Genomic DNA, 24,672 nt, shown 5'->3' with positions numbered 1-24,672 from the left:
TAGCTAGCTACGACTCTTTGTGTCCGAAGATTCCCAGCGTGCTAGATCATGATTTACAAAGTAAACATAGCTAACAACATACAATACTTAACTTCCCCAAAATATAATACCGGTATTAGACGTTTCAAACTAAGCTAAAACGGGTTAACAACCTTTAGTTTCTGGAGCTCCACAACTTCAGACATCTTGCTTTGTTGTAGTGGTAGGTCATTCGCGAACGAACGACTCTCTTTGAACGGCTCTTTTTGGTGACCGTCGGGAACCGAATTGCAGCTGTGAAAGAGCCCTTAATTTGGCTTCCTGATTTGCATAGCCTACTGTTATTGCTTTTTGAGCCCCAGAATCCAGACATCGATTATCTGCTGACAAATTATAAAAATATTCACTGAAGATGGTAATTGCTCAGTGCAGGAACAATCTAGTGAGGAGCCTCAGTCTAGTTCGCGCTCATTTTTTCAGTGCATTACATTTCTTTCTCAATTTGTTTTTGCAGGCCATCTAATAATCTGGTCAGGTAAAAATGTATTTGAACTCAAATTTCACGATCTGGTAGGCACATTTTTACGATTTAAATTATATATTGACATCATGGTTTTAGGTCAATTCCTAAGAACTACTGAACGAAAAGCCCGTTGGGAGCAAAATTAAATGATACCAGTCACCGAAAACACTCGGAATGCCCGTTACGACTTGGATAATTAAATGCGGAATCTGTTTCATCCATCAGAAATCGACCCGTCTGCTTCTTCAGTAAAATCCCAACCGCTTTGAGTTGGTACATTGCTATCATAAATCTTTTTTTGTTTTTGTGTGTAAATTCGGTGTAACTTTAGTAATTTGCTTTGACACAATGAAATGTATAGCCTAGTTTTTCATGTAAAATATCTTTATTGATAGGCCTAAATCGTTCATTATATACATTGACCCTTACTTTTTTATCCAACAGATTTAGAAGGGAAAAATTAAACAATGTGACTCCAATACATGCGGTATAATCAATGGAATTTCGGATATGGCAATGCGTTGCGTCACAGACGGTACAGTATTCTCACTACATTATGATGCATATGCATTGACAAATAATCATGTTCAGAGGCATTTTGCTCTTTCCTGTCATGCTGTGCAATGGAGAACGACGTTTTAAAAAGCTGTCAGGTAAACACTTTTGCTTTCACCTTTGCATTTTGCTAAACTTGTAAACAATTGTCTAGCCTAAGTATTGTGTAATTGAAAAGGTAAAATAGAGATTGTGTACTCCAATAATATGAAGTCTGAACATTAACAGTAGAACTATGTGAATCAAGCCTAATTGTCATCAAAGTTTACAAGTCCCATGCTCTGAACTGAGCTACAAAGGACTACAAAGTGAACTATTCTTGTGTGATGAGTAACCTTGCCTGAAATGTGTGTTATCTGTCTGAGCTAATGCCTAGATTTAAGCTCAGTGGGCTAACACAGTCTTGTGACATGCAGATTGACCTCGGTTCAAACCCAGTCAGTCTCATGGTTGATGCTAGGCGGTATCCTTGGGACATCCTATGGATCTGACCCCTGGCAACAACCATCTGGCCAACACACACAGTGAGAGAGTTCTATTACGCTGGCCCGGATTGAACCAGGCAATGGCCAGTCACATCATTGGGTGAAAGCAGGGAGGAAGGAGCACCCTTCTCAATAAAACAGTAATCTGCACCAGTCGGTCATGTTGTCAACAAGGCAGCATGGTGCATCTTCCAGAAACACATCTCTTTTGCATTAAATAGATGTTTGAATTTTCAAACTAGTTTTCATTGGGAAGGCAGATAAAGCGTTTTTATCAAAGCAATCACTTTTGCATGTGAAAACACATAATCCTACTCATCACTCCATGAGCTTAATAATTACGTCACTTTTGTTTTAAGCCGACTTCGCCTTCGGCCAGAGCGGGGCACCTGGCTCACCCCCGGGAGGCGGTGCGGTTCCAAAACGAATGCAATCACTTTTCACCCAGTTCAAACTCCTCCCACCGAGGTAACCCGGGCCACATAAACTAATCCCCTCAGTCTTGTGGTGTGGATATGATCTGGGTTCAATCACAGTCAGTCTCATTGGTGCCATTGGACCTTGATCGCACAGTTGATGTCTATCAGCTACTGGGGTGTTGTGAGAGGAAGTCAGGGGAGGGGTGAAGTGTAGCGGTGGTTCCGTGAACAGAATAACCTTGCCTAATACTTGAGCTAGAGCCTAGGCATTCGCTCAGCAGTGGGCTAACACAGTCTTGTGGCATGCAGATGACTCCAGTTCAAACTCAGACACAGTGGCGTGTATTCATAGATGCCAAGGGAAGCCAGGGAAGCCCAAATATTTGTCCAATAAAAATATAAAATAATTTCTCTTTTGTCTCTGTGTTATCATAATTATCCGTAAATTCGCAAGTCGCTAAATCTGATTGCTTTTTTGATTTTTTTGGCCAATCAGCATTGAGCTGAGCTCAACTGTGGGTTGTCCTGGTGCAGCAAAATACCCCCCAAGGGAGGTCGATTTGGCTTCACACCAATCAAATCACATCCTGAGCAAAACGTCATCATTGTCAGAAAAAGGTGTTGATTTCTAGTCTTCTTGTGTTGATGTCTTGCAGTAGCTAGTTTGCTAAATCGGCCCTTTCCTGAGGTATGGATGGAGATGGGGATTTGGACTTGAGGTGATGGAGATAGGGATTTGGACTTGAGGTTTTGACTTAATTCTCTGTACAGGCCAATGATTATAACGGCAATTCTGATCTAACCATAAATTCAGGCCACTGGCCTGAGACGATTGAAGTTCAATATGTAGCCTAGTAGACTTACATTAACTAGCTAGCTAACATAATTGGTTCATTGTTGCCAAATGCGAGGAAGTTAGGACAGCACAAATTTTAGCTAGGTAGCCTATGAAAACAAACTAAAAGCGTGGGTTTGAATCTTGAAGCATGGATTCCGATTGGTCAGAACAGCATTGAATAGACCTTAGCACGGATACTTCCTGTTTGAGTTTCTGCCTATAGGAAGGGAGGAGCAAAATGGAGTCGTGATCAGATTTGCCGAAGGAAGGGCAGGGGAGGGCCTTCTAGGCATTTCGAAAAGTTGAGTAGCAGTGGTCCAATGTTTTACCAGCGCGAGTACTACAGTCAATATATTGGTAGAACTTTGATAGCGTTTTCCTCAAATTTGCTTTGTTAAAATCCCCAGCTACAATAAATGCGGCCTTAGGATATGTGGTTTCCAGTTTGCATAAAGTCCAGTGTTGTCCTTTGAGGGCTGGCGTGGTATCTGCTTGGGGAGGAATATTGATCACAGTCAATGTGTTGGTAGAACTTCAGTAACGTTTTCCTCATTTGCTTTGTTAAAATCCACAGTTACAATAAATGCGGCCTCAGGATCTGTGGTTTCCGGTTTGAATAAAGTCAAGTGTAGTTCTTTCAGGGCCATCGTAGTATCGGCTTGAGGGGGAATATACACGGCTGTGACTATAACCAAAGAAAATTCTCTTGGGAGGTAATATGGTCAGCATTTCATTGTGAGGTATTCTAGGTCGGGTGAACCAAAGGACTTGAGTTTCTGTATGTTATATCAATCACACCATGAGTGGTTAATCATGAAACATACATCCCCGCCTTTCTTCTTCCCGGAGAGTTCTTTATTCCTGTCTGCGCGATGTACTGAGAACCCAGATGGCTGTATGGACGGGGACAGTATATCCCGAGAAAGCCATGTTTCCGTAAAACAGAGTATGTCACAATGCCTGATGTCTCTCTGGAAGGAGATCCTCGCCCTGAGCTCGTCTACTTTATTATCCAGAGACTGAACATTAGCAAGTAATATACTCTGAAGCGGTGGATGGTGTGCACGCCTCCACAGTCGGACTAGAAGTCCACTCCAAATACCTCTTCTCCGCCGGCAGTGTTTTGGAGCAGCCTCTGGAATAAGTTAAATTGCCCTGGGGGGTATGAACAAAGGATCCAATTCCGAAAAGTGAGGTACCGCCGTTCTGATATCCAAAAGTTCTTTCCGGCTGCATCTAATAACACAAAACATTTTCTGGGCTAATAATGTAACAAATAACACACACACAAAAAATACTGCAAAGTTGCTTAGGAGCTAGAAGCAGAGCTGCCATATCTGTCGGCGCCATCTGTTCTGTTCTTAGGACACTGTTGTTCAGAGGAGCTAGCCAACAACACAGCTAACACAATAACTTCAAACTGAAGCTGGAAAGACTGCAAACTACCCGCACTTAGTTTCATTTTACCTCTTTTCACTTGACATTTCTTTGTATATTTCCATAAAAATCATGCCAGCCGATTCGTGATTTTGACTGGCTGAGAAATGCTGTCTGCCTCTCTCTCTCGTCCCAAAACCCGACCCCTACACGTTCATTACTATGGGACAGTTGGAGATTAAATTTGAATATTGAAACAATGTTGCAAATGTCGGAGAGACAGACAGCAGGGTTTATACAAATCTCTGCTGTTGAAAACTCTCTGTTACTATAAAATAATTGTTAAATAATGTCTAGATGCTTTTTACAGTGGAGATCAAGTTTTAACTTCCCTGCCTGGACTGACGAGACAGTGGATTATGCAGTCAGATGGAACAGAGTAAATAGGCATTTTAACATCATAGATTTAGCCGGTGGTAATTTGTGGAATAGACACTGGCTGGAATTAGCTTTAAACCAATCAGCATTCAGGAATAGATCCAGCCGTTGTATAAAGAGCAAATATCACAACATAAGTTGTAATATGGCTTTTTTACTGTCTTGGCTTTGTCGTGGAAAATCGTATTACAAATTATAACACTTACAAGAACTTGTGAATTCAATAAAGGATTTTAATACAAAATATCAAACGCCGTGTCAGTCCGCGGAAAAGACCAACTTCCATAAGCACTGGCTCTGTTCTTATACACATACATCAAATGAGTCCATCCCACATGCAAATGAAGTTCCTTCCCTTGGTCCATCTGCCACCATTATCTTTCAGTTTAAGCTTCCTGCTTGTTCACGCCCAATAAGGCCCATATCTGCTTTCAGTTAGGTTATAATGGTGGCAGGACCTCTTCTTGTCCTAAAAATAATATATGTCCATCTATCCTATGGGCCTATGTCTTTGGCCTTCGTACTTATGTTTAGCTTGGTGTGCTCTTTGGTATGTTTGCCCTTATTAGGATCAGCAGACTATGTGTCCCTCTAACATTAGTGTGTCCAGCTGTCCTATGCGCCTATGTGTCGCCTTCTCCTCCTGTGGTCTGATGTACAAATGTATATCTGTCCCTATATGTACCATTTACTCCCACAGCTTCCCCAGTGATTTTACACATGCACCGCTACTGGTCAGACACAGGTCACATAATTAGAATCTCTGTGGCAACAGTAGCCTGGGCCCAGATCTGTTTGTGCTCTTGTCAACTTCATTGCTCTTATAGCTGAGCCAAAAATCATATTTGGCATGACAGTGAGTGGCAGGGAGTTGATATAAAAAACAAATAGACTGGCACTCAGGCTATAGCAACAGTAGTTCATTGGGCGTCAACCTATGATGACATATCAGCCTCGCCGCCATGTCATAATGGTCGGATGAACTATCACAAGTGAATTTGTAAGAAATACATTATTGCTATGTTGCTGTTTTCAGGAGAAGACATCAAAGCCCCTGTGTCAGATACCCTCGCGACCAGAGAAGCAAACACGTCCACTGAAAGGGAAGCCTCCTCAGATCATGATAGAAACAAAGCCGTCAGTGAGCAGCAGATTGCCTGCCATGACAAAGCTTCCGGTCCTACCTGGGGTCGCCTTTAAATTTCATAGAGCCAGCCTGGGTAAAAAGGTAAGCAGAACATATATTTAACGGGATACAGTATAACATTTTTTAAAAGAACATCCACACAATAGAATGGTGCAGTAGAATAGAAGAAGGGTCCAGTAGAATGGTGCAGTAGAATAGAGGAAGGGTCCAGTAGAATGGTGCAGTAGAATAGAAGAAGGGTCCAGTAGAATGGTGCTTTAGAATGGAAGAAGGGTCCAGTAGAATAGAAGGATCCAGTAGAATGTTTATTTTTTTTGTTTATATCCTTGTTCCTTCAGTTGTATCAGCCTACATCTGATTTCAACCTCAGTGACCCAAACTGTCACATTATGAGGCCGACGTACAACAGTTTGCATGACCCAAACCTCAGTGAATACTACCATCAGAAGGAAATGCATGAGAAGTTAAAGAAGCGAAACTTCATCACTAAAGAGGACAACGTAAGTTTGAAGTTAATATTTTTGTTTCTGAACAGTGTAGTAGAAGACTGTAAGCTTTACCGATAGTTAACTCCAGGAGTATTATAGCAGGAAACATTTTGATTCTCTCTCTTCTCAAGGCTGTATGCTCATTAAAGGAGTATAACACATACAAACATTACCTGGATACGGTCAAGACTGACCATCATAAAACGTACAGCAAAAAGTTGGTATGTGGGCAGTATGACTGCGTTCTTAAAATGTGAACTTCTGTGAAGATCACACATGTTATTTTCACGAGAAAATGTGAAATGATCATTCATCACTCTAAAAACAATGTAACATGTATTTTATTAGGTAGATAAGTGTTTAAAATGTACAAAAATTGTATTTATCCTATTTAAGAAGGAACAGATACTGAGAATGGTTCAGTTGCAAGAGGAAGGCCATATACCTAAGGACGTTACCCTGGAAGATATGATAGAGTACTTACTGAATAAAGGAGCACAGAACCTGAAGCATCTGCAGTCAACCATTGGTTCCAGGTAGGCAAGAAGTGCATGAGGTAATAAAGTAGAGTTATATAGGCCTACTCTGTGTTGGCAATGTCATGACTCATCTGTTTAATGTATTGATAGGGACAGGGGACAGAAATATGGCCTGCAAACTGCGTTGTATGACCAAGAGAGAGAGTTTAAAGAGGATTGGGTTTCTAAGGAGCGATCCAGGCTGAAACTCATTGAAAAGGATGTGAGGCACGATTTGAACAAGGCCAAGTATATGAAAGAGGCCAAAGAAAAGCGCATTAGAAAGGTACAAATGTCACACTTTCATCATACTTCACAAAACTACCCACAATTATTTTCAAGTTTGAATAAATCATGAAAATTAAGAAATAATTTTACCTCAACTTTTGTGGATGCTAAGTTGCTATTTTTGGACTCAATGTTCTTCACAGAAAATGTGCATTCTGGAGCAAAAACAGGCTATTCAGTTGAGGATAATGGAAGAGGAGTTTAAAAACCTCCAGGAATTTGAGAGGTTGAGAGAGGCCTCTATCAAACCAAATAAACTGCTGGAAGAAATATTTGAAAAACCAGGTAAGATTTCATTTGAATTCATCACACAGTTAAGCAATGTTTAAATGACTATGCCAAATGCAACCTACAAGGAGCAGTTGAATGTGTTGTGCTGTATATCATATCGTATTTTGTATTTTTTTTAAATAAAAAAAATCTATTATAGCATCTGCTCAGCCTGCTCTCAAACCTGCTCACTCCAAAACTGTAAAGAAAACAGTTTCTCTGTCAGGTAAGAACAATTCCTTACTAAAGAACCATAATTTCATTACGAAATATCTTTCAGAGTATGTTCATAGCCAGTGGATGCTAAATTAAATCAAATGTTTAAAATGTGTGTGTGTTATTAATAGGGAAATCTAAGGAAAAGCCAGCCATGCTACAGAGGAGACCAAGCCCTCCACCACTCCAGAGGAGACCAAGCCTTGCACCACGCCAGAGGAGACCAAGCCTGGATGGTCTGGCACCGCTGAAGGGTTTCCAAGAACCTGTTTTTAGGATCTTCAAAGCCATCAAGGGACAAAGCATCCCAGACAGAGCTCAGCTGAAATCTGTCATCCTCGACCACTTAGGCTCCAAGCTTGTCAGGAAGCAGCTGGCGGAGTCAATCAGGGATGAGGTCAAACTGACGCTTCCAGGGTCTACACCAGTGGCACAAAGGGCTCTGAGTGCCAGAATCGCTTACGATGTGTTGAAGTGCGTCTCTCGAGCGGCCAATCCTAGCAATGAACCTGCCTGCAGACTCCGTGGGGGAAACACAATCAAACCCAATGCTCAAGCAGATGATCCAGAACCAGAGGAGCGGATGGCCAACGGAGAAGACATAAACACCTATGTGACAACGTTGATCACTGACGTTCTGGAGGAAGTCCAGGAGCAGGTTATCGTAATGATCCGAGAAGACTCCCCTACCCAATTCAGAGTTGTCTCTGTAAAGGCCAGCCAAACAGCCATTGATGTGGTAAGCAATGTTTTGGAAGACATTAAACACTTATTAAATGAGGAAAACATTGAAGAGCTTGCACTAGACTGTGATGCTGAAGAAGGCACCTCAGGTATAACAAACATTCAGCCACCTGCATTGACTGCATTAAAAAAGGCAGACCCCGAGAACCGGCGAGATTCCTGTTCAAAACTAGAAGGTGTCGCCTGTGACCTTATTAACACTGCATATGACAGCATCCTATTCGAGCTGGCTTTTCCTGAGCTTCAGGGTGAAAGAGATGAAAAAGCTCCTTCCCTGACTCTGGAAATACTTCCCTCGGAGCCAGTGATCTCATCTTTATCCAACTCTCCCAGTTATGGAATGGTGTTTTCATCTAACACTTCAGAGGTTGCAGAAAACAACAGTAAGACAAGCAGCTCAAAGGTCTCCGCAGCTGCATCAACCTCGTCCCAGGAGACGGATACCACAACCACTGTAGAATGCAAAGAAGAAAGAGTAGAGAATGGAAACACCAGTGAAACAGACAACGTCCTTTCTGTCCCCTCAGTCAATACTGAAGAAGTTGTTTCAAAGCCTATTCTCTTGCACAAGGTGAAGAAAGAAAATGCAGCCACCAGAAGCGCTTCTCTTCCCAACCTGTATGGACTTGTTGTAGATGCAGTTATGGATCACTTCAGCACAGAACCCTTCAAAGACAATCTGGCCCAATCAGTGAAGAATGAGGTGAGACGCACCCTTTCTATGCCTGAATGTGGATTGTTGAACCTTCAAATTGATAATTACTTTGAGAGGGAAATGCTAGAGGATATGCTGAAGGAAGTATCCCGACAGTGCGGAGGAACAAGCTCTAGTACCGTGGCTGAAGAGGCCTCAGATGAAGAAGAGATCTACAGACTAGAATCTGCTGCAGCACAACTGATACAGAAAGTTTTCCAGGAGGTCAAGACAAATGTTGTTGTCAAGATCAAGAAGGGTTCTCCCAAGAGATGTCTATCCCCAGAAGTAAGTCAATATATTAATATTGTATGTACTGTGTAATGTTGTATGCAACATTTATATGTGCTGTGTGATGCCAGGACACTTTTCCTACAAGGGAGGTCATGTACACTGAGTATACTAAGCATTAGGAACACCTTCCTAATCTAATATTGAGTGGTGTCGAAAGCATTCCACAGGGATGGTGGCCCATGTTGACTCCAATGCTTCCCACAGTTGTGTCAAATTGGCTGGATGTCCATTGGGTTGTGGACTATTCTTGGAACTGTTGAGCGTGAAAAACCTTGGAGCGTTTCAGTTCTAGACACAAGCTGGTGTGCCTGGCACCTACTACTATACCCCGTTCAAAGGCAATTCAATGTTTTGTCTTGCCCATTCACCATTTAGAGTAGGGGTGTTAACCCCGGTGTCCTGGCTAAATTCCCAATCTGGCCCTCAAACCATCATGGTCACCTAATAATCCCCAGTTTACAATTGGCTCATTCATCCCCCTCCTCTCCCCTATAACTATTCCCCAGGTCGTTGCTGCAAATGAGAATGTGTTCTCAGTCAACTTACCTGGTAAAATAACGGTAAAATAAATAAATAAATAAATAAATTTAAGTGGCACACACATGGTCCCAGTGTTTAAAAATCCTTCTTTAACCTGTCTCCTCCCCTTAATCTACACTGATTTGAAGTGGAATCAACAGGTGATATCCATAAGGGATCATAGCTTTCACCTGGTCAGTCTATGTCATAGAAAGAGCAGGTGTTCTTAATGTATTTGTGTTGATGTTTTATCTGTGTTGATGGTGATCTGATTGATTGTTGATGTGATTGTTGATGGGGATGCTTCTATTTGCAACACCAAGATAAATTCCTAGTATCATTTGTTCAGTGGTGGAAAAAGTACCCAATTGTCATATTTGAGTAAAAGTGAAGATACCAATAGAAAATGAAAAAATGAAGTAAAAATGAGTCACCCAGTAAGATACTACTTAAGTAAAAGTCTAAAAGTATTTGGTTTGAAATATATCTAAGAATCAAGAGTAAAAGTATAAATCATTTCAAATTCCTTATATTAAGCAAACCAGACAACACCATTTTTTTGTAATTTTAAATTACAGATAGCCAGGAGCACACTCCAACACTTACAAATGAAGCATGTGTATTTAGTGAGTCTGCCAGGGATGTTCTCTTGATAAATGTGTGAATTGGACTATTTTCCCATCCTGCTAAGCATTCAAAATGTAATGAGTACTTTTGGATGACAGGGAAAATGTATGGAGTAGAAAGTACTTTATTTTCATGAGGAATGTAGTGAAGTAGAAGTAAAAGTTGTCAAAAATATATAAATAGTGAAGTACAGATACCCAAATAAACTACTGAAGTAGTACTTTAAAGTATTTTTACTTCAGTACTTTACACCACTGCATTTGTTGCATGGCGATAAATTATTCTGATTCTATCTCCAAAGGTAAGCCGAACAGCCATCAATAAAGTGAGCAGTCTTCTGGGTGACATGGAGACAACTGTGATGGCCATTGTTCCATGTTCTTGTACTACTTCCAGAGCAGATATGGAAGGAATGCTCTCTGAGGCAATAGGCGAGCACCCAGCGAAATCAATGGCCTCTACAAAAGTTGAGTTGATCGCTGATGATTTAGTGGAAGATGCCATCGATATGTGCAGTGAAATGATTTTAGACGACCAGCCACTAGCCCTACTACATGACGATCCTGAAGAAGGTACATCAAATGTTGTTGTTCCTGGACCAATTCAGAGCAGCCTGTCTGGATTTGATGAACGCCACACAAAATCACAGGTCCTTGCAATAAAGATTGAAGACCATGAGGTAAAGCCAATTTTGATCCAAGACACAGCGCTCATATCTCCAGGTGAGAAGAATACGGATGAAAAAAGAGTCATTAGAGTAAGTTATGTCTTTAACTCATCCCCTAGAAGGAAAGCTCACCAGGCCACCAGAAGCACCTCTTTCCCTAACCTCTATGTCACCCTTGTGGATGGAGTTCTGGACCAAATTAGCACAGAACCTTTCAAAGAAACCCTGGCCCAATCTGTGAGGAATGAGGTAAGACATTCTGTCTCTTTGCCTCAATTTGGATCGGTGAACCTCAAAAGCGAGGACTGTTCAGAGAAAGAAATTATTGAGGATATGTTGAAAAGTGTATCCAGAAAACTCAGTAAAGACCAGGCTTGTCAGCTGACCGGGAAAGCCAGTGAGATGATGAATGCCAACGTAGATGCCATTTCACTTACCCCCAAACTACAGTCTACTGCCAAAGACCAAATCATCAAAGTTCTGGAGCAGGTCAACACTAAAATAATCAATATGATTAGACGAGATTCTCCCAACAGGACGATTTCCCCCAAGGCAAGCCAGACTGCCATCAATGCTGTCAGCAACATTTTGGGTGCTATGGGAACCTCTCTCAAGGCAAGCAACACACCATTTGTTCCTAATGTGGCTGGACTCCAGCCTGACCTAGATGATGTAGCATCTTACTCAACTGAAGCTTTTGAGGGATATCCAGGGATCTGGATGTCATCCCTGAAGATAAAATATATTGCCTCAGGCCTCATGGACACTGTCTGTGATGACCTACTGGATGAGGATGGGTTCCTCAGGCGGAGCGCTGGTGCAATATCCTCACAGGAAGACCTTGATCTTCAGAAAGTGATTACTTCAAAACCAGCATCCCCAGTCAATTGCATGCCCGTCAAAGGATGCCTGTCAATGTCCTACCTTGATGCTTTGAAGAATCCTGAAGACATTGAAAATGCTACTCACCTCAGTAGAAGCATTGACTCTCTCTCCGTAATTGGTGTGCCTACTTCAACCTCAAAGGAAGTTTCATACGGCACAGAATCGAAACTGACACAGTTGCAAAAGGATGCCTCTGCATCATCCTCACTTTATGCCATGAGCAACTGTCGGAGCTCATTGGAGTTTCCCTCCAGTCGATCCGATATCCCTATTGACAAAGAGGCCCAAAGGATTTCCTCCACATACGAAGAAGACAGTCTGTCCAAATCCCTCCTGACCTCTTCCCAATCAGTCTTCAATGTCTCTGGCCTCGTCCCTACTCCTCCAGAGGGAAAGCCAAAGGTGAGGCTGCCACGGCGCCCAGTGCTTCGCCTTAGGAAGGTTCCAGAGGAGCCCCCCAAAAAGATGCACATTTACACAGTTTGCAGGGATGCTTTTCATTTCCCAACTGAGACAATGCGATCAACCAGTCCATCATCATTCGAGGGAGAATTCTCAACTCCAGAGTCCCAGAGGCCAAGGTAATACTGTCTTTCTCATAGTCCTAATCTGAAAATCTTTTTAACACCTAGCCCACTGTTGATATTTGAACAGCCTTGATTCTAAATGTTTTTATTTTTGTAGAACTTTCGTAGAGCTTCGAGAACTCTGTTATGAAAAGCGCTGCACATATTAAATTTATTTTTTATTCATTAAGAGCGGTGGACAGCTCAGACAAGGAGTCTATCTTTAAAATAGACTCATCCAAAAGACTCATGGCAGAGATAATGCTGTCTGTTCGGGAGGACGTTGTTGAGGCAAAGCAGAGCGAGTTGGCCGCACATCTGGCTGCGCTGTCGCCTGACAATGAGATGCTCAGCACTTTGGCTCAGAGTGGGACACCCCGCACCGATTCATGAACTGCCTCCAACACCTCTCCTCACAGCGAGAGTGATAACTGACTTGGACATACATGGTAGAAGCATTTGCTTACATTATTTTGAATCACATTGAGCTATTAAAGAATGCATTTATTTTCTAAAAAAGACAAAAGCATTTATTTACAATGTGTAGTTTTTCTTAGATGTAAGTGTTAAGTTAGGAATATTAAATAGAAAATTAGGAGAGAGTAATTATATTTCTTTGGTGACATTGTTTAATTGTACGTTTTATATCCAATTGAACTCATCTCATGCAATTATTTAGGCTACCGACTCCCCGACAGTTCCTCTACTTCAGCCAGTGATTCTATACCGTCTCTTGGCTCTGTTCCAGCATCTTCAATTTGATACCCATTACATAAAAGTGTGTAGCTCGCCTCCGCCACCTACCAGGCTTGAATGGTTTATGAGAGCGTGAGGGGGCAAAGCAGAGTGTTTGTTATACTGGTACTCTCTGCAATCTATTCTGATTTATCAACCACAGATGTATGAATTGCATGCCAATTTTTAAAAGGGAAATCCGCAGTTGCTATATCCATTTTGGACGTATAAATGAATATGTACTCATTGATTCTTGGAGAATATAACCTATAAATGCCTCACGAGCTAGATTCAACTGTCATACCTCATCAGAACCCAAAAGACACTTTTTTTTACCCCAAGAACACCAAATAGATGCTTTTTTTATCCCAATGTTTGTAAACAAAGTAAATGTAAACAAACACTACATAGCCTCAAAACATGGTTACAACTATAATTTTGATATCATGGTTGGTCAGTCCTTGCATCCATAGCTCTGTCTATGTATTTGAGAGTTGGTACATTACTTCAGCCCCCTCCTTATGCTTTGTTACCAAGAACAGGGGTGGCTAGGACACTTTGTTATTGTTTCAACTGCCGATTGCCGCTTTAAGATGAAAGTGAAAGAAATAAAAAGTTCTTCTAGCAATACTTAATACCCAGACCAAGTGAAATACGTATTGTCAAGAATTGTTTTCTCAATGAAATACAACAGTATATGTTATGCTATATATGCGGACAGACTCAGGACAGAATACAATATTTTATCATTACAACATAGAAGCATGCATTGGATATAATGTACACAGTGAATGCCAGCTGCTTTGGCGAAATTACATTTGTTAAAACAAACAAATAAAATATGTAGGCTATATTTGTAGTACAGTAAAAAGGGTCAGTAGAGAAAATGACCTTGATCAGAATAAACTTTGTTTTCACTAGCCACAAAGTCAAAACGGGCTCTATCGTAAAAATGTATGTATTTTCATTTTTGCTCTTCATGTTAAGGTTAGGGTTAGGCATAAGAATAGCATTGTGGTTAGGTTTAAAATCAAAATGTAAGAAGAGAAATTGTAGAAACTGGCGGGTTTGTAGCTGTGGAAGCTAGTGACGACCAATAAACTTTGAGAGAAACCTAACTCAACAGGGGGAGATCTATTTCTGTTCAATCAGAATGTGAAGGTGTGATTTTGCTTTGTGTGTCAATCCCCTCACACTATTCTTACCGCCACAGTAATGATAGAAGTTGTAGTAGTAACAGTCAATGTACTTCGTAATCGTGCAAATTAAAATGTGATATAAGAAAAAACAATAACTGTATGCACAGGTCAATCTGTCCCACACATATGTAGACGCTTTACTCGAGACACTTAAGTCTCCTCAACAAAGCAATAGAATTTGCAGAGTTCAACAAACTTGGTTTTAGGTTTAGAATTCCCCCATGATAGCACAAGACCACTAGCATGGCTACCAGTCTGTTTAGCTAACATACCACTCCTTGTACTCTGTGCCATTGCCAAACAATAACCTTATTTCCAACAACAAATCAGTAACTCCTCGCAAAATCCAGCTGCATATTAAACGCTGAGATTGAAGAAAGGCCAGTCTCTATGGCGCATAGCACAAGGAGTGGAACGTTAGCTAATCAGAGGGGTACCCAGACTACAAGACCACAACATTCTAGTCAGAACGCAGATTAGAATGTTACGGCCATGGAACATTTGGTGCCAACAAGTAAACATAGACGGACGGTAGTTTGCTGCAGTTACTCTGTATATCTACAGCTTTTTAATCTTTACACAAGTCTTTCTCCAGGCAGTGTTTCTGAGTGAAACACTTGCCACACCGCTCACAGCCAAAGGGCTTCTCCCCAGTGTGCACCCTCTTGTGAGTTTTAAGGTTACAGAGGTAGGCAAAGCTCTTGCCGCAGTAGTTGCAGATGAACGGACGCTCCCCCGTGTGAGTAAACTGGTGGGTCTTAAGAGTTTGTTTCGTACCGAAAGCCTTCCCGCATATCTCGCAGCCGAAAGCCCTGCGGTGACTGGTGGAGTGTGCGATGAGAGCTTTCTTATTGTGAAACGTCTTGCTGCACGTCTCGCAGTCCAACCTCGTGCCGAAGCCGTGAGCTGCCACCATGTGATTCTTCAGGCTCTGGGCGTGGCAGAATGCCTTGCCACACTCGTGATTCTTCAGGCTCTGGGCGTGGCAGAACGCCTTGCCACCATGTGATTCTTCAGGCTCTGGGCGTGGCAGAACGCCTTGCCACACTCGTGATTCCCCTCTCCTGTGACAGAGCTGGTGCTTGTTGAGGTTGTTCATCTGGGAGAAACCCTTGCCGCACTGTTTGCAGACGAACGGCCTCTCCCTCGTGTGAACCCGCTCGTGGATTATCACCTGGCTACGGTAGTTGAAGCGTTTGTTGCAGTATGAACAGGCGTGCATTTCCCTGCCCGTGAGGAGGTCGACCATCTTGTTTTCTGCGACACTGGGGGTGAAGCTGACGGTGTCGCCCTCTGACCCCGGCTCAGACTTGACCCACATCTCCAGCTCCTCTCTGAAGTCTTGGCTGGTGTCTTCTTCCTCGGGCTCTGCTGTGGAGCTGTGGTACGCCTCTGACTGGCTCTCGTCCATGGCCTGGAAATCATCTTCTAGGGACAGGCCACCTGCAGAAACAGTATGAGTCAAGTGACGGTTTTGGAGCATTTGTTGACAATGACAACGTAGTTTAGTGCGAAGTATCAGAACAACATGCGTTTTAACATTCAAGTTAGTTTTCATTTAAAGTCAGCTTTAACATAAGATAGATAAGCTAATTACTGGTTTATCCCTGTTGGGAAATGTTGGTTGCGGCTCTGTGCATACATAAAAACACATATTCAAACAGAGAAGGGACAGTAAACACAGGTAGAAAAAGTGCAGTTCACACAACAGAACACTGTCAACATGATCACAGTGTTAGTAGTATTGTTAGATATAACTACCATTTCCTTCTCCACCGATAATGATATACTCTGCTTCCTCCGGGTGACTAGCCTCCACAACCTCCTCTGGCCTGTCCTCACCTTTAGGGTCTGGTTGTAAAATGATCTGTTTCACGTCAGGAAACTGCAACAAATAGGACGTTTAAACGTTTAAACTAACATTATACCACTTCTATAACATACAAGCCATTGCACTCCAAAGCTAACGTTGTATGTGGACACAAACTGAACAACATGGGCGAGTGACTGCCACTGACCGACAGGTACTTCGTATTTTAGATCAATACTTTTCTCTCTGACACAGGGCGGTTTCTAATGTGATATGAAACCATGTACTGCTACACTCGCTATTCAATGGTTGTCAATATACCGTTAATGCTAAAAAGTGGTCAATTTGGTAAAACAAGAACATCATGAGAGGCGTTGTACCATCCTAGTCTTATAATTAATTTATACAATACTCCATCCATGTAGCTAGGCCAACATTGACATACAGCAGTTCAAGGACCAGACACCATAAATACGAATGTTAACCAACTTCCTTCTTCGCTGCGATGCATTGGTTTCTCCCACTTCGATGGCAGCGTCCACTCCATAGTGCCTCTCACTCACAACCAACTGCTTGTCCGGAAACCACTGGTCCCCCACAGCTTTATTATTCTCTGCACACAACAATAAAAGGGTGATGTAGGCTACTTATAGTGACTTTTTACATGCATGATTACACAGAGCTAGCTAAATCGCTATAAGAGAACATCGTCACACTCAACGTAGGGATCACGTCGCAAAGCTGAACTTCTAAAGATATATCAACAGAAGAGGTGCCCCGCTTTGGTCTCTCGGTCCCGAACTCGATTTGCATACAGTGCAATGCCTTCCGAAGAGCGTCGTTCTCTCCCTGTTGTCGGGATATCTCCGAGAATAGAAGGGCAGAACTGTAATCGAACAGTTTTATAATCTCTGCAACGGCAGACGTCGTCAGCGTCTCCATAATTGTAGAAAGTTGTGCCTGGAAAGACCCGTTTGTAGACATTTCGGCAGTTCTGACGAGCGCTCAATACACGGAAATCTCACGTTGGCTGAATGGTCAACGTTGATCAACATCCGGTAGAAAAGATTAAACTCAATGCTACGGTACAATCATGAACGTTTTGCTCCAAATTCATCCATGTCCCTTCGATAGCTCAGTTGGTAGAGCGGAGGACTGTAGAACCCTAAATGCTGAAATCCTTAGGTCGCTGGTTCAAATCCGGCTCGAAGGAGGACACTTTTTCTACCTCATCAATGGGCCCCAAACAATATTTTTAACTGTTCGCACATCCCCCTATAGAGAATAATATGTGCATTTCCAGTTTCCTTAAAGAATAGTCTAGGTGTACGAATCCAATCATACAGAAGAAAACAAAACACTTCAAGTTTATCAAAAAGTTCTCCACATTCAGTAGCTCAGTTGGTAGAGCAGAGGACTGTAGAACACTACATGCTGAAATCCGACTTGAGGGGGACCCTTTTCCTACCTCATAAATGCCCCTAAAAGATATACATGTGCCTGTTGTTCGCACATTCCCCTATAGAGAATAAAACGTGCATTTCCAGTTTTCTAATTAGGAAAGATTCCAAGTTAACTCACAAAATATTAAAAAAGGATTCAGAACGCATAGGATAATCCACATTTCCAAATCATCTTAGTCCTTCGATATCTCAGTTGCTAGATCGGTGGACTGTAGGATGGTAAATAATAAACATTTTAGGTCGCTGGTTCAAATCCTGCTCCCTGGAGGATGTTTTTGTATTCATGTCATAAATGTAGCATGAGTCATCAAGATATTAAAAAGTTCACAATGACTTATAATATATTATTATAGTGGTATGGATTGAGTTGCAATGTAAAATCGTACGTATGTGCGATAACCTACTAAATTCATTGTGACCGGTTGCACAAGTCGCAAAAGCGTAGTTCCCTGACCGGGAATCGAACCCGGGCCGCGGCGGTGAGAGCGCCGAATCCTAACCACTAGACCACCAGGGAAGGATACTCTTGTGCAAAATGGCCCACAATTTGAAATGGTACATACAGTTGAAGTCAGAAGTTTACATACACTTAGGTTGGAGTCATTAACACTCGTTTATCAACCATTCCACACAAATCTTGTTAACAAACTATAGTTTTGGCAAGTCGGTTAGGACATCTACTTTGTGCATGACACAAGTAATTTTTCCAAAAATTGTTTACAGACAGATTATTTCACTTAAAATTATGTCCTGGCTTTAGAATCTTCTGATAGGCTAATTGACATAATTTGAGTCAATTGGAGGTGTACCTGTAGATGTATTTCATGGCCTGCCTTCAAACTCAGTGCCTCTTTGCTTGAGATCATGGGATTTTCAAAAGAAATCAGCCAAGACCTAAGAAATAAAATGTAGACCTCAGAAGGACACTGCAGGGCAAATCGTTTTGTAACTTGAAGTGGTACTGATATTCCCTGACCGGGAATCGAACCCGTGCCGTGGCGGTGAGAGCGCCGAATCCTAACCACTAGACAACCAGGGAAGGATACTGCAATTCAAATTGTTTCATAATTTGAAATGGTACATACAGTTGAAGTCTGAAGTTTACATACACTTAGGTTGGAGTCATTAAAACTCATTTGTCAACCATTCCACACATTTCTTGTTAACAAACTATAGTTTTGGCAAGTCGGTTAGGACTTCTACTTTGTGCATGACACAAGTAATTTTTCCAAAATTTGTTTACAGACAGATTATTTCACTTATAATTCAGTGTATCACAAATCCAGTGGGTCAGAAGTTTACAAACACTAGTTTGGCTGTGCCTTTAAACAACTTGGACAATGACCAAAAATGATGTCCTGGCTTTAGAATCTTCTGATAGGCTAATTGACATAATTTGAGTCAATTGGAGGTGTACCTGTAGATGTATTTCATGGCCTGCCTTCAAACTCAGTGCCTCTTTGCTTGAGATCATGGGATTTTCAAAAGAAATCAGCCAAGACCTCAGAAATAAAATGTAGACGTCCACAAGTCTGGTTCATCCTTGGGAGCAATTTCCAAACGCCCGAAGGTACCACGTTCCTCTGTACAAGCAATAGTATGCAAAACAACAGCAAAGGACCTTGTGAAGATGCTGGAGGAAACAGATTCAGAAGTATCTACAGTGAAACGAGTCCTATATCGACATAACCTGAAAATGCCAGACTACAGTTTGGGGACAAAGATCCTACTTTTTGGAGAAATGTCCTCTGGTCTGATGAAACAAAAATAGAAGTGTTTGGCCATATTGACCATTGTTGTGTTTGGAGGAGAAAGGGGGTGTCTTACAAGCCGAAGAACACCATCCCAACCGTGAAGCACAGGGGTGGCAGCATCATGTTGTGGGGGTGCTTTGCTGCAGGAGAGACTGGTGCACAACTAGAACACCAGGGAAGGACACTGCAGGGCAAATGGTTTTGTAATTTGAAGTGGTACGTATGTGCAATAACCTACTAAATTCATTGTGACAGGTTGCACAAGTAAACAAGTCGCAAAAGAGAAGTTCCCTGACCGGGAATCGAACCCGGGCCGCGGCGGTGAGAGCGCCGAATCCTAACCACTAGACCACCAGGGAAGGATACTGCAGTGCAAATTGGTCCACAATTTGAAATGGTACATACAGTGGGTCAGAAGTTTACAAACACTAGTTTGGCTGTGCCTTTAAACAACTTGGACAATGACCAAAAATGATGTCCTGGCTTTAGAATCTTCTGATAGGCTAATTGACATAATTTGAGTCAATTGGAGGTGTACCTGTAGATGTATTTCATGGCCTGCCTTCAAACTCAGTGCCTCTTTGCTTGAGATCATGGGATTTTCAAAAGAAATCAGCCAAGACCTCAGAAATAAAACGTAGACCTCAGAAGGACACTGCAGGGCAAATCGTTTTGTAACTTGAAGTGGTACTGATATTCCTTGACCGGGAATCGAACCCGGGCCGCGGCGGTGAGAGCGCCGAATCCTAACCACTAGACAACCAGGGAAGGATACTGCAATTCAAATTGTTTCATAATTTGAAATGGTACATACAGTTGAAGTCTGAAGTTTACATACACTTAGGTTGGAGTCATTAAAACTCATTTGTCAACCATTCCACACATTTCTTGTTAACAAACTATAGTTTTGGCAAGTCGGTTAGGACTTCTACTTTGTGCATGACACAAGTAATTTTTCCAAAATTTGTTTACAGACAGATTATTTCACTTATAATTCAGTGTATCACAAATCCAGTGGGTCAGAAGTTTACAAACACTAGGTTGGCTGTGCCTTTAAACAACTTGGACAATGACCAAACATGATGTCCTGGCTTTAGAATCTTCTGATAGGCTAATTGACATAATTTGAGTCAATTGGAGGTGTACCTGTAGATGTATTTCATGGCCTGCCTTCAAACTCAGTGCCTCTTTGCTTGAGATCATGGGATTTTCAAAAGAAATCAGCCAAGACCTCAGAAAAAAAATGTAGACGTCCACAAGTCTGGTTCATCCTTGGGAGCAATTTCCAAACGCCTGAAGGTACCACGTTCCTCTGTACAAGCAATAGTATGCAAAACAACAGCAAAGGACCTTGTGAAGATGCTGGAGGAAACAGATTCAGAAGTATCTACAGTGAAACGAGTCCTATATCGACATAACCTGAAAATGCCAGACTACAGTTTGGGGACAAAGATCCTACTTTTTGGAGAAATGTCCTCTGGTCTGATGAAACAAAAATAGAAGTGTTTGGCCATATTGACCATTGTTGTGTTTGGAGGAGAAAGGGGGTGTCTTACAAGCCGAAGAACACCATCCCAACCGTGAAGCACAGGGGTGGCAGCATCATGTTGTGGGGGTGCTTTGCTGCAGGAGAGACTGGTGCACAACTAGAACACCAGGGAAGGACACTGCAGGGCAAATGGTTTTGTAATTTGAAGTGGTACGTATGTGCAATAACCTACTAAATTCATTGTGACAGGTTGCACAAGTAAACAAGTCGCATAACTGAAGTTCCCTGACCGGGAATCGAACCCGAGCCGCGGCGGTTAGAGCGCCAAACACTAACCACTAGACCACTAGAACACCATCCCAACCGTGAAGCACAGGGGTGGCAGCATCATGTTGTGGGGGTGCTTTGCTGCAGGAGAGACTGGTGCACAACTAGAACACCAGGGAAGGACACTGCAGGGCAAATGGTTTTGTAATTTGAAGTGGTACGTATGTGCAATAACCTACTAAATTCATTGTGACAGGTTGCACAAGTAAACAAGTCGCAAAAGAGAAGTTCCCTGACCGGGAATCGAACCCGGGCCGCAGCGGTGAGAGCGCCGAATCCTAACCACTAGACCACCAGGGAAGGATACTGCAGTGCAAATTGGTCCACAATTTGAAATGGTACATACAGTGGGTCAGAAGTTTACAAACACTAGTTTGGCTGTGCCTTTAAACAACTTGGACAATGACCAAAAATGATGTTCTGGCTTTAGAATCTTCTGATAGGCTAATTGACATAATTTGAGTCAATTGGAGGTGTACCTGTAGATGTATTTCATGGCCTGCCTTCAAACTCAGTGCCTCTTTGCTTGAGATCATGGGATTTTCAAAAGAAATCAGCCAAGACCTCAGAAATAAAATGTAGACGTCCACAAGTCTGGTTCATCCTTGGGAGCAATTTCCAAACGCCCGAAGGTACCACGTTCCTCTGTACAAGCAATAGTATGCAAAACAACAGCAAAGGACCTTGTGAAGATGCTGGAGGAAACAGATTCAGAAGTATCTACAGTGAAACGAGTCCTATATCGACATAACCTGAAAATGCCAGACTACAGTTTGGGGACAAAGATCCTACTTTTTGGAGAAATGTCCTCTGGTCTGATGAAACAAAAATAGAAGTGTTTGGCCATATTGACCATTGTTGTGTTTGGAGGAGAAAGGGGGTGTCTTACAAGCCGAAGAACACCATCCCAACCGTGAAGCACAGGGGTGGCAGCATCATGTTGTGGGGGTGCTTTGCTGCAGGAGAGACTGGTGCACCACTAGAACACCAGGGAAGGACACTGCAGGGCAAATGGTTTTGTAATTTGAAGTGGTACATATGTGCAATAACCTACTAAATTCATTGTGACAGGTTGCACAAGTAAACAAGTCGCATAAGTGAAGTTCCCTGACCGGGAATCGAACCCGAGCCGCGGCGGTGAGAGCGCCAAATACTAACCACTAGACCACTAGAACACCATCCCAACCGTGAAGCACAGGGGTGGCAGCATCATGTTGTGGGGGTGCTTTGCTGCAGGAGAGACTGGTGCACAACTAGAACACCAGGGAAGGACACTGCAGGGCAAATGGTTTTGTAATTTGAAGTGGTACGTATGTGCAATAACCTACTAAATTCATTGTGACAGGTTGCACAAGTAAACAAGTCGCAAAAGAGAAGTTCCCTGACCGGGAATCGAACCCGGGCCGCGGCGGTGAGAGCGCCGAATCCTAACCACTAGACCACCAGGGAAGGATACTGCAGTGAAAATTGGTCCACAATTTGAAATGGTACATACAGTGGGTCAGAAGTTTACAAACACTAGTTTGGCTGTGCCTTTAAACAACTTGGACAATGACCAAAAATGATGTCCTGGCTTTAGAATCTTCTGATAGGCTAATTGACATAATTTGAGTCAATTGGAGGTGTACCTGTAGATGTATTTCATGGCCTGCCTTCAAACTCAGTGCCTCTTTGCTTGAGATCATGGGATTTTCAAAAGAAATCAGCCAAGACCTCAGAAATAAAATGTAGACCTCAGAAGGACACTGCAGGGCAAATCGTTTTGTAACTTGAAGTGGTACTGATATTCCTTGACCGGGAATCGAACCCGGGCCGCGGCGGTGAGAGCGCCGAATCCTAACCACTAGACAACCAGGGAAGGATACTGCAATTCAAATTGTTTCATAATTTGAAATGGTACATACAGTTGAAGTCTGAAGTTTACATACACTTAGGTTGGAGTCATTAAAACTCATTTGTCAACCATTCCACACATTTCTTGTTAACAAACTATAGTTTTGGCAAGTCGGTTAGGACTTCTACTTTGTGCATGACACAAGTAATTTTTCCAAAATTTGTTTACAGACAGATTATTTCACTTATAATTCAGTGTATCACAAATCCAGTGGGTCAGAAGTTTACAAACACTAGGTTGGCTGTGCCTTTAAACAACTTGGACAATGACCAAAAATGATGTCGTGGCTTTAGAATCTTCTGATAGGCTAATGGACATAATTTGAGTCAATTGGAGGTGTACCTGTAGATGTATTTCATGGCCTGCCTTCAAACTCAGTGCCTCTTTGCTTGAGATCATGGGATTTTCAAAAGAAATCAGCCAACACCTCAGATATAAAATGTAGACCTCAGAAGGACACTGCTGGGCAAATCGTTTTGTAATTTGAAGTGGTAATGATATTCCCTGAGCGGGAATCGAACCCGGGCCGCAGCGGTGAGAGCACCGAATCCTAACCACTAGACCACAAGGGAAGGATACTGCAGATCAAATTGGTCCACAATTTGAAATGGTACATACAGTCGGTCAGAAGTTTACAAACACTAGTTTGGCTGTGCCTTTAAACAACTTGGACAATGACCAAACATGATGTCCTGGCTTTAGAATCTTCTGATAGGCTAATTGACATAATTTGAGTCAATTGGAGGTGTACCTGTAGATGTATTTCATGGCCTGCCTTCAAACTCAGTGCCTCTTTGCTTGAGATCATGGGATTTTCAAAAGAAATCAGCCAAGACCTCAGAAATAAAATGTAGACGTCCACAAGTCTGGTTCATCCTTGGGAGCAATTTCCAAACGCCCGAAGGTACCACGTTCCTCTGTACAAGCAATAGTATGCAAAACAACAGCAAAGGACCTTGTGAAGATGCTGGAGGAAACAGATTCAGAAGTATCTACAGTGAAACGAGTCCTATATCGACATAACCTGAAAATGCCAGACTACAGTTTGGGGACAAAGATCCTACTTTTTGGAGAAATGTCCTCTGGTCTGATGAAACAAAAATAGAAGTGTTTGGCCATATTGACCATTGTTGTGTTTGGAGGAGAAAGGGGGTGTCTTACAAGCCGAAGAACACCATCCCAACCGTGAAGCACAGGGGTGGCAGCATCATGTTGTGGGGGTGCTTTGCTGCAGGAGAGACTGGTGCACCACTAGAACACCAGGGAAGGACACTGCAGGGCAAATGGTTTTGTAATTTGAAGTGATACATATGTGCAATAACCTACTAAATTCATTGTGACAGGTTGCACAAGTAAACAAGTCGCATAAGTGAAGTTCCCTGACCGGGAATCGAACCCGAGCCGCGGCGGTGAGAGCGCCAAATACCAACCACTAGACCACTAGAACACCATCCCAACCGTGAA

At 42.4% G+C, this 24,672-nt stretch overlaps 1 protein-coding gene, 1 long non-coding RNA gene and 5 other non-coding genes across 8 annotated transcripts; 2 read left to right on the top strand and 5 right to left on the bottom strand.

Annotated features, from left to right (window-relative positions):
- Window positions 1–6,382: 6,382 nt before the first annotated feature.
- On the top strand, window positions 6,383–7,043 carry LOC129843771 (uncharacterized). Its single transcript, XR_008757886.1, has 3 exons — window positions 6,383–6,470; window positions 6,646–6,785; window positions 6,879–7,043. It is a non-coding gene; the product is annotated as an uncharacterized LOC129843771 (long non-coding RNA).
- Window positions 7,044–13,143: 6,100 nt separating this feature from the next.
- On the bottom strand, window positions 13,144–17,537 carry LOC129843768 (gastrula zinc finger protein XlCGF7.1-like). 2 transcript variants are annotated; one of them, XM_055912368.1, is made up of 3 exons: window positions 16,727–17,537; window positions 16,233–16,356; window positions 13,144–15,914 (listed from the first exon to the last, which is right to left on the bottom strand). In XM_055912368.1, the coding sequence occupies exon 3, from the start codon at window positions 15,880–15,882 to the stop codon at window positions 15,040–15,042; it is 843 nt and encodes a 280-aa protein (XP_055768343.1). In that variant the 5' UTR covers window positions 15,883–15,914; window positions 16,233–16,356; window positions 16,727–17,537; the 3' UTR covers window positions 13,144–15,039. The 2 variants fall into 2 exon arrangements, with proteins under 2 accessions (XP_055768343.1, XP_055768342.1); XM_055912367.1 differs by having other exon boundaries at window positions 16,771–17,537.
- trnay-gua (transfer RNA tyrosine (anticodon GUA)) lies at window positions 17,406–17,494 on the top strand. Its single transcript is given in 2 exon segments — window positions 17,406–17,442; window positions 17,459–17,494. It is a non-coding gene; the product is annotated as a tRNA-Tyr (tRNA).
- A 652-nt stretch (window positions 17,538–18,189) lies between the features above and the next one.
- trnae-cuc (transfer RNA glutamic acid (anticodon CUC)) lies at window positions 18,190–18,261 on the bottom strand. Its single transcript has one exon. It is a non-coding gene; the product is annotated as a tRNA-Glu (tRNA).
- Window positions 18,262–19,785: 1,524 nt separating this feature from the next.
- Window positions 19,786–19,857, bottom strand: trnae-cuc (transfer RNA glutamic acid (anticodon CUC)). The gene has a single exon. It is a non-coding gene; the product is annotated as a tRNA-Glu (tRNA).
- Window positions 19,858–21,542: 1,685 nt separating this feature from the next.
- On the bottom strand, window positions 21,543–21,614 carry trnae-cuc (transfer RNA glutamic acid (anticodon CUC)). The gene has a single exon. It is a non-coding gene; the product is annotated as a tRNA-Glu (tRNA).
- A 1,077-nt stretch (window positions 21,615–22,691) lies between these two features.
- trnae-cuc (transfer RNA glutamic acid (anticodon CUC)) lies at window positions 22,692–22,763 on the bottom strand. The gene has a single exon. It is a non-coding gene; the product is annotated as a tRNA-Glu (tRNA).
- Window positions 22,764–24,672: the final 1,909 nt, after the last annotated feature.

The sequence above is a fragment of the Salvelinus fontinalis genome, unplaced genomic scaffold (assembly GCF_029448725.1).
Source record: "Salvelinus fontinalis isolate EN_2023a unplaced genomic scaffold, ASM2944872v1 scaffold_0162, whole genome shotgun sequence".
Classification (NCBI taxonomy): Eukaryota; Metazoa; Chordata; class Actinopteri; order Salmoniformes; family Salmonidae; genus Salvelinus; species Salvelinus fontinalis.
This window is presented reverse-complemented; position numbering and strand designations above follow the sequence as displayed.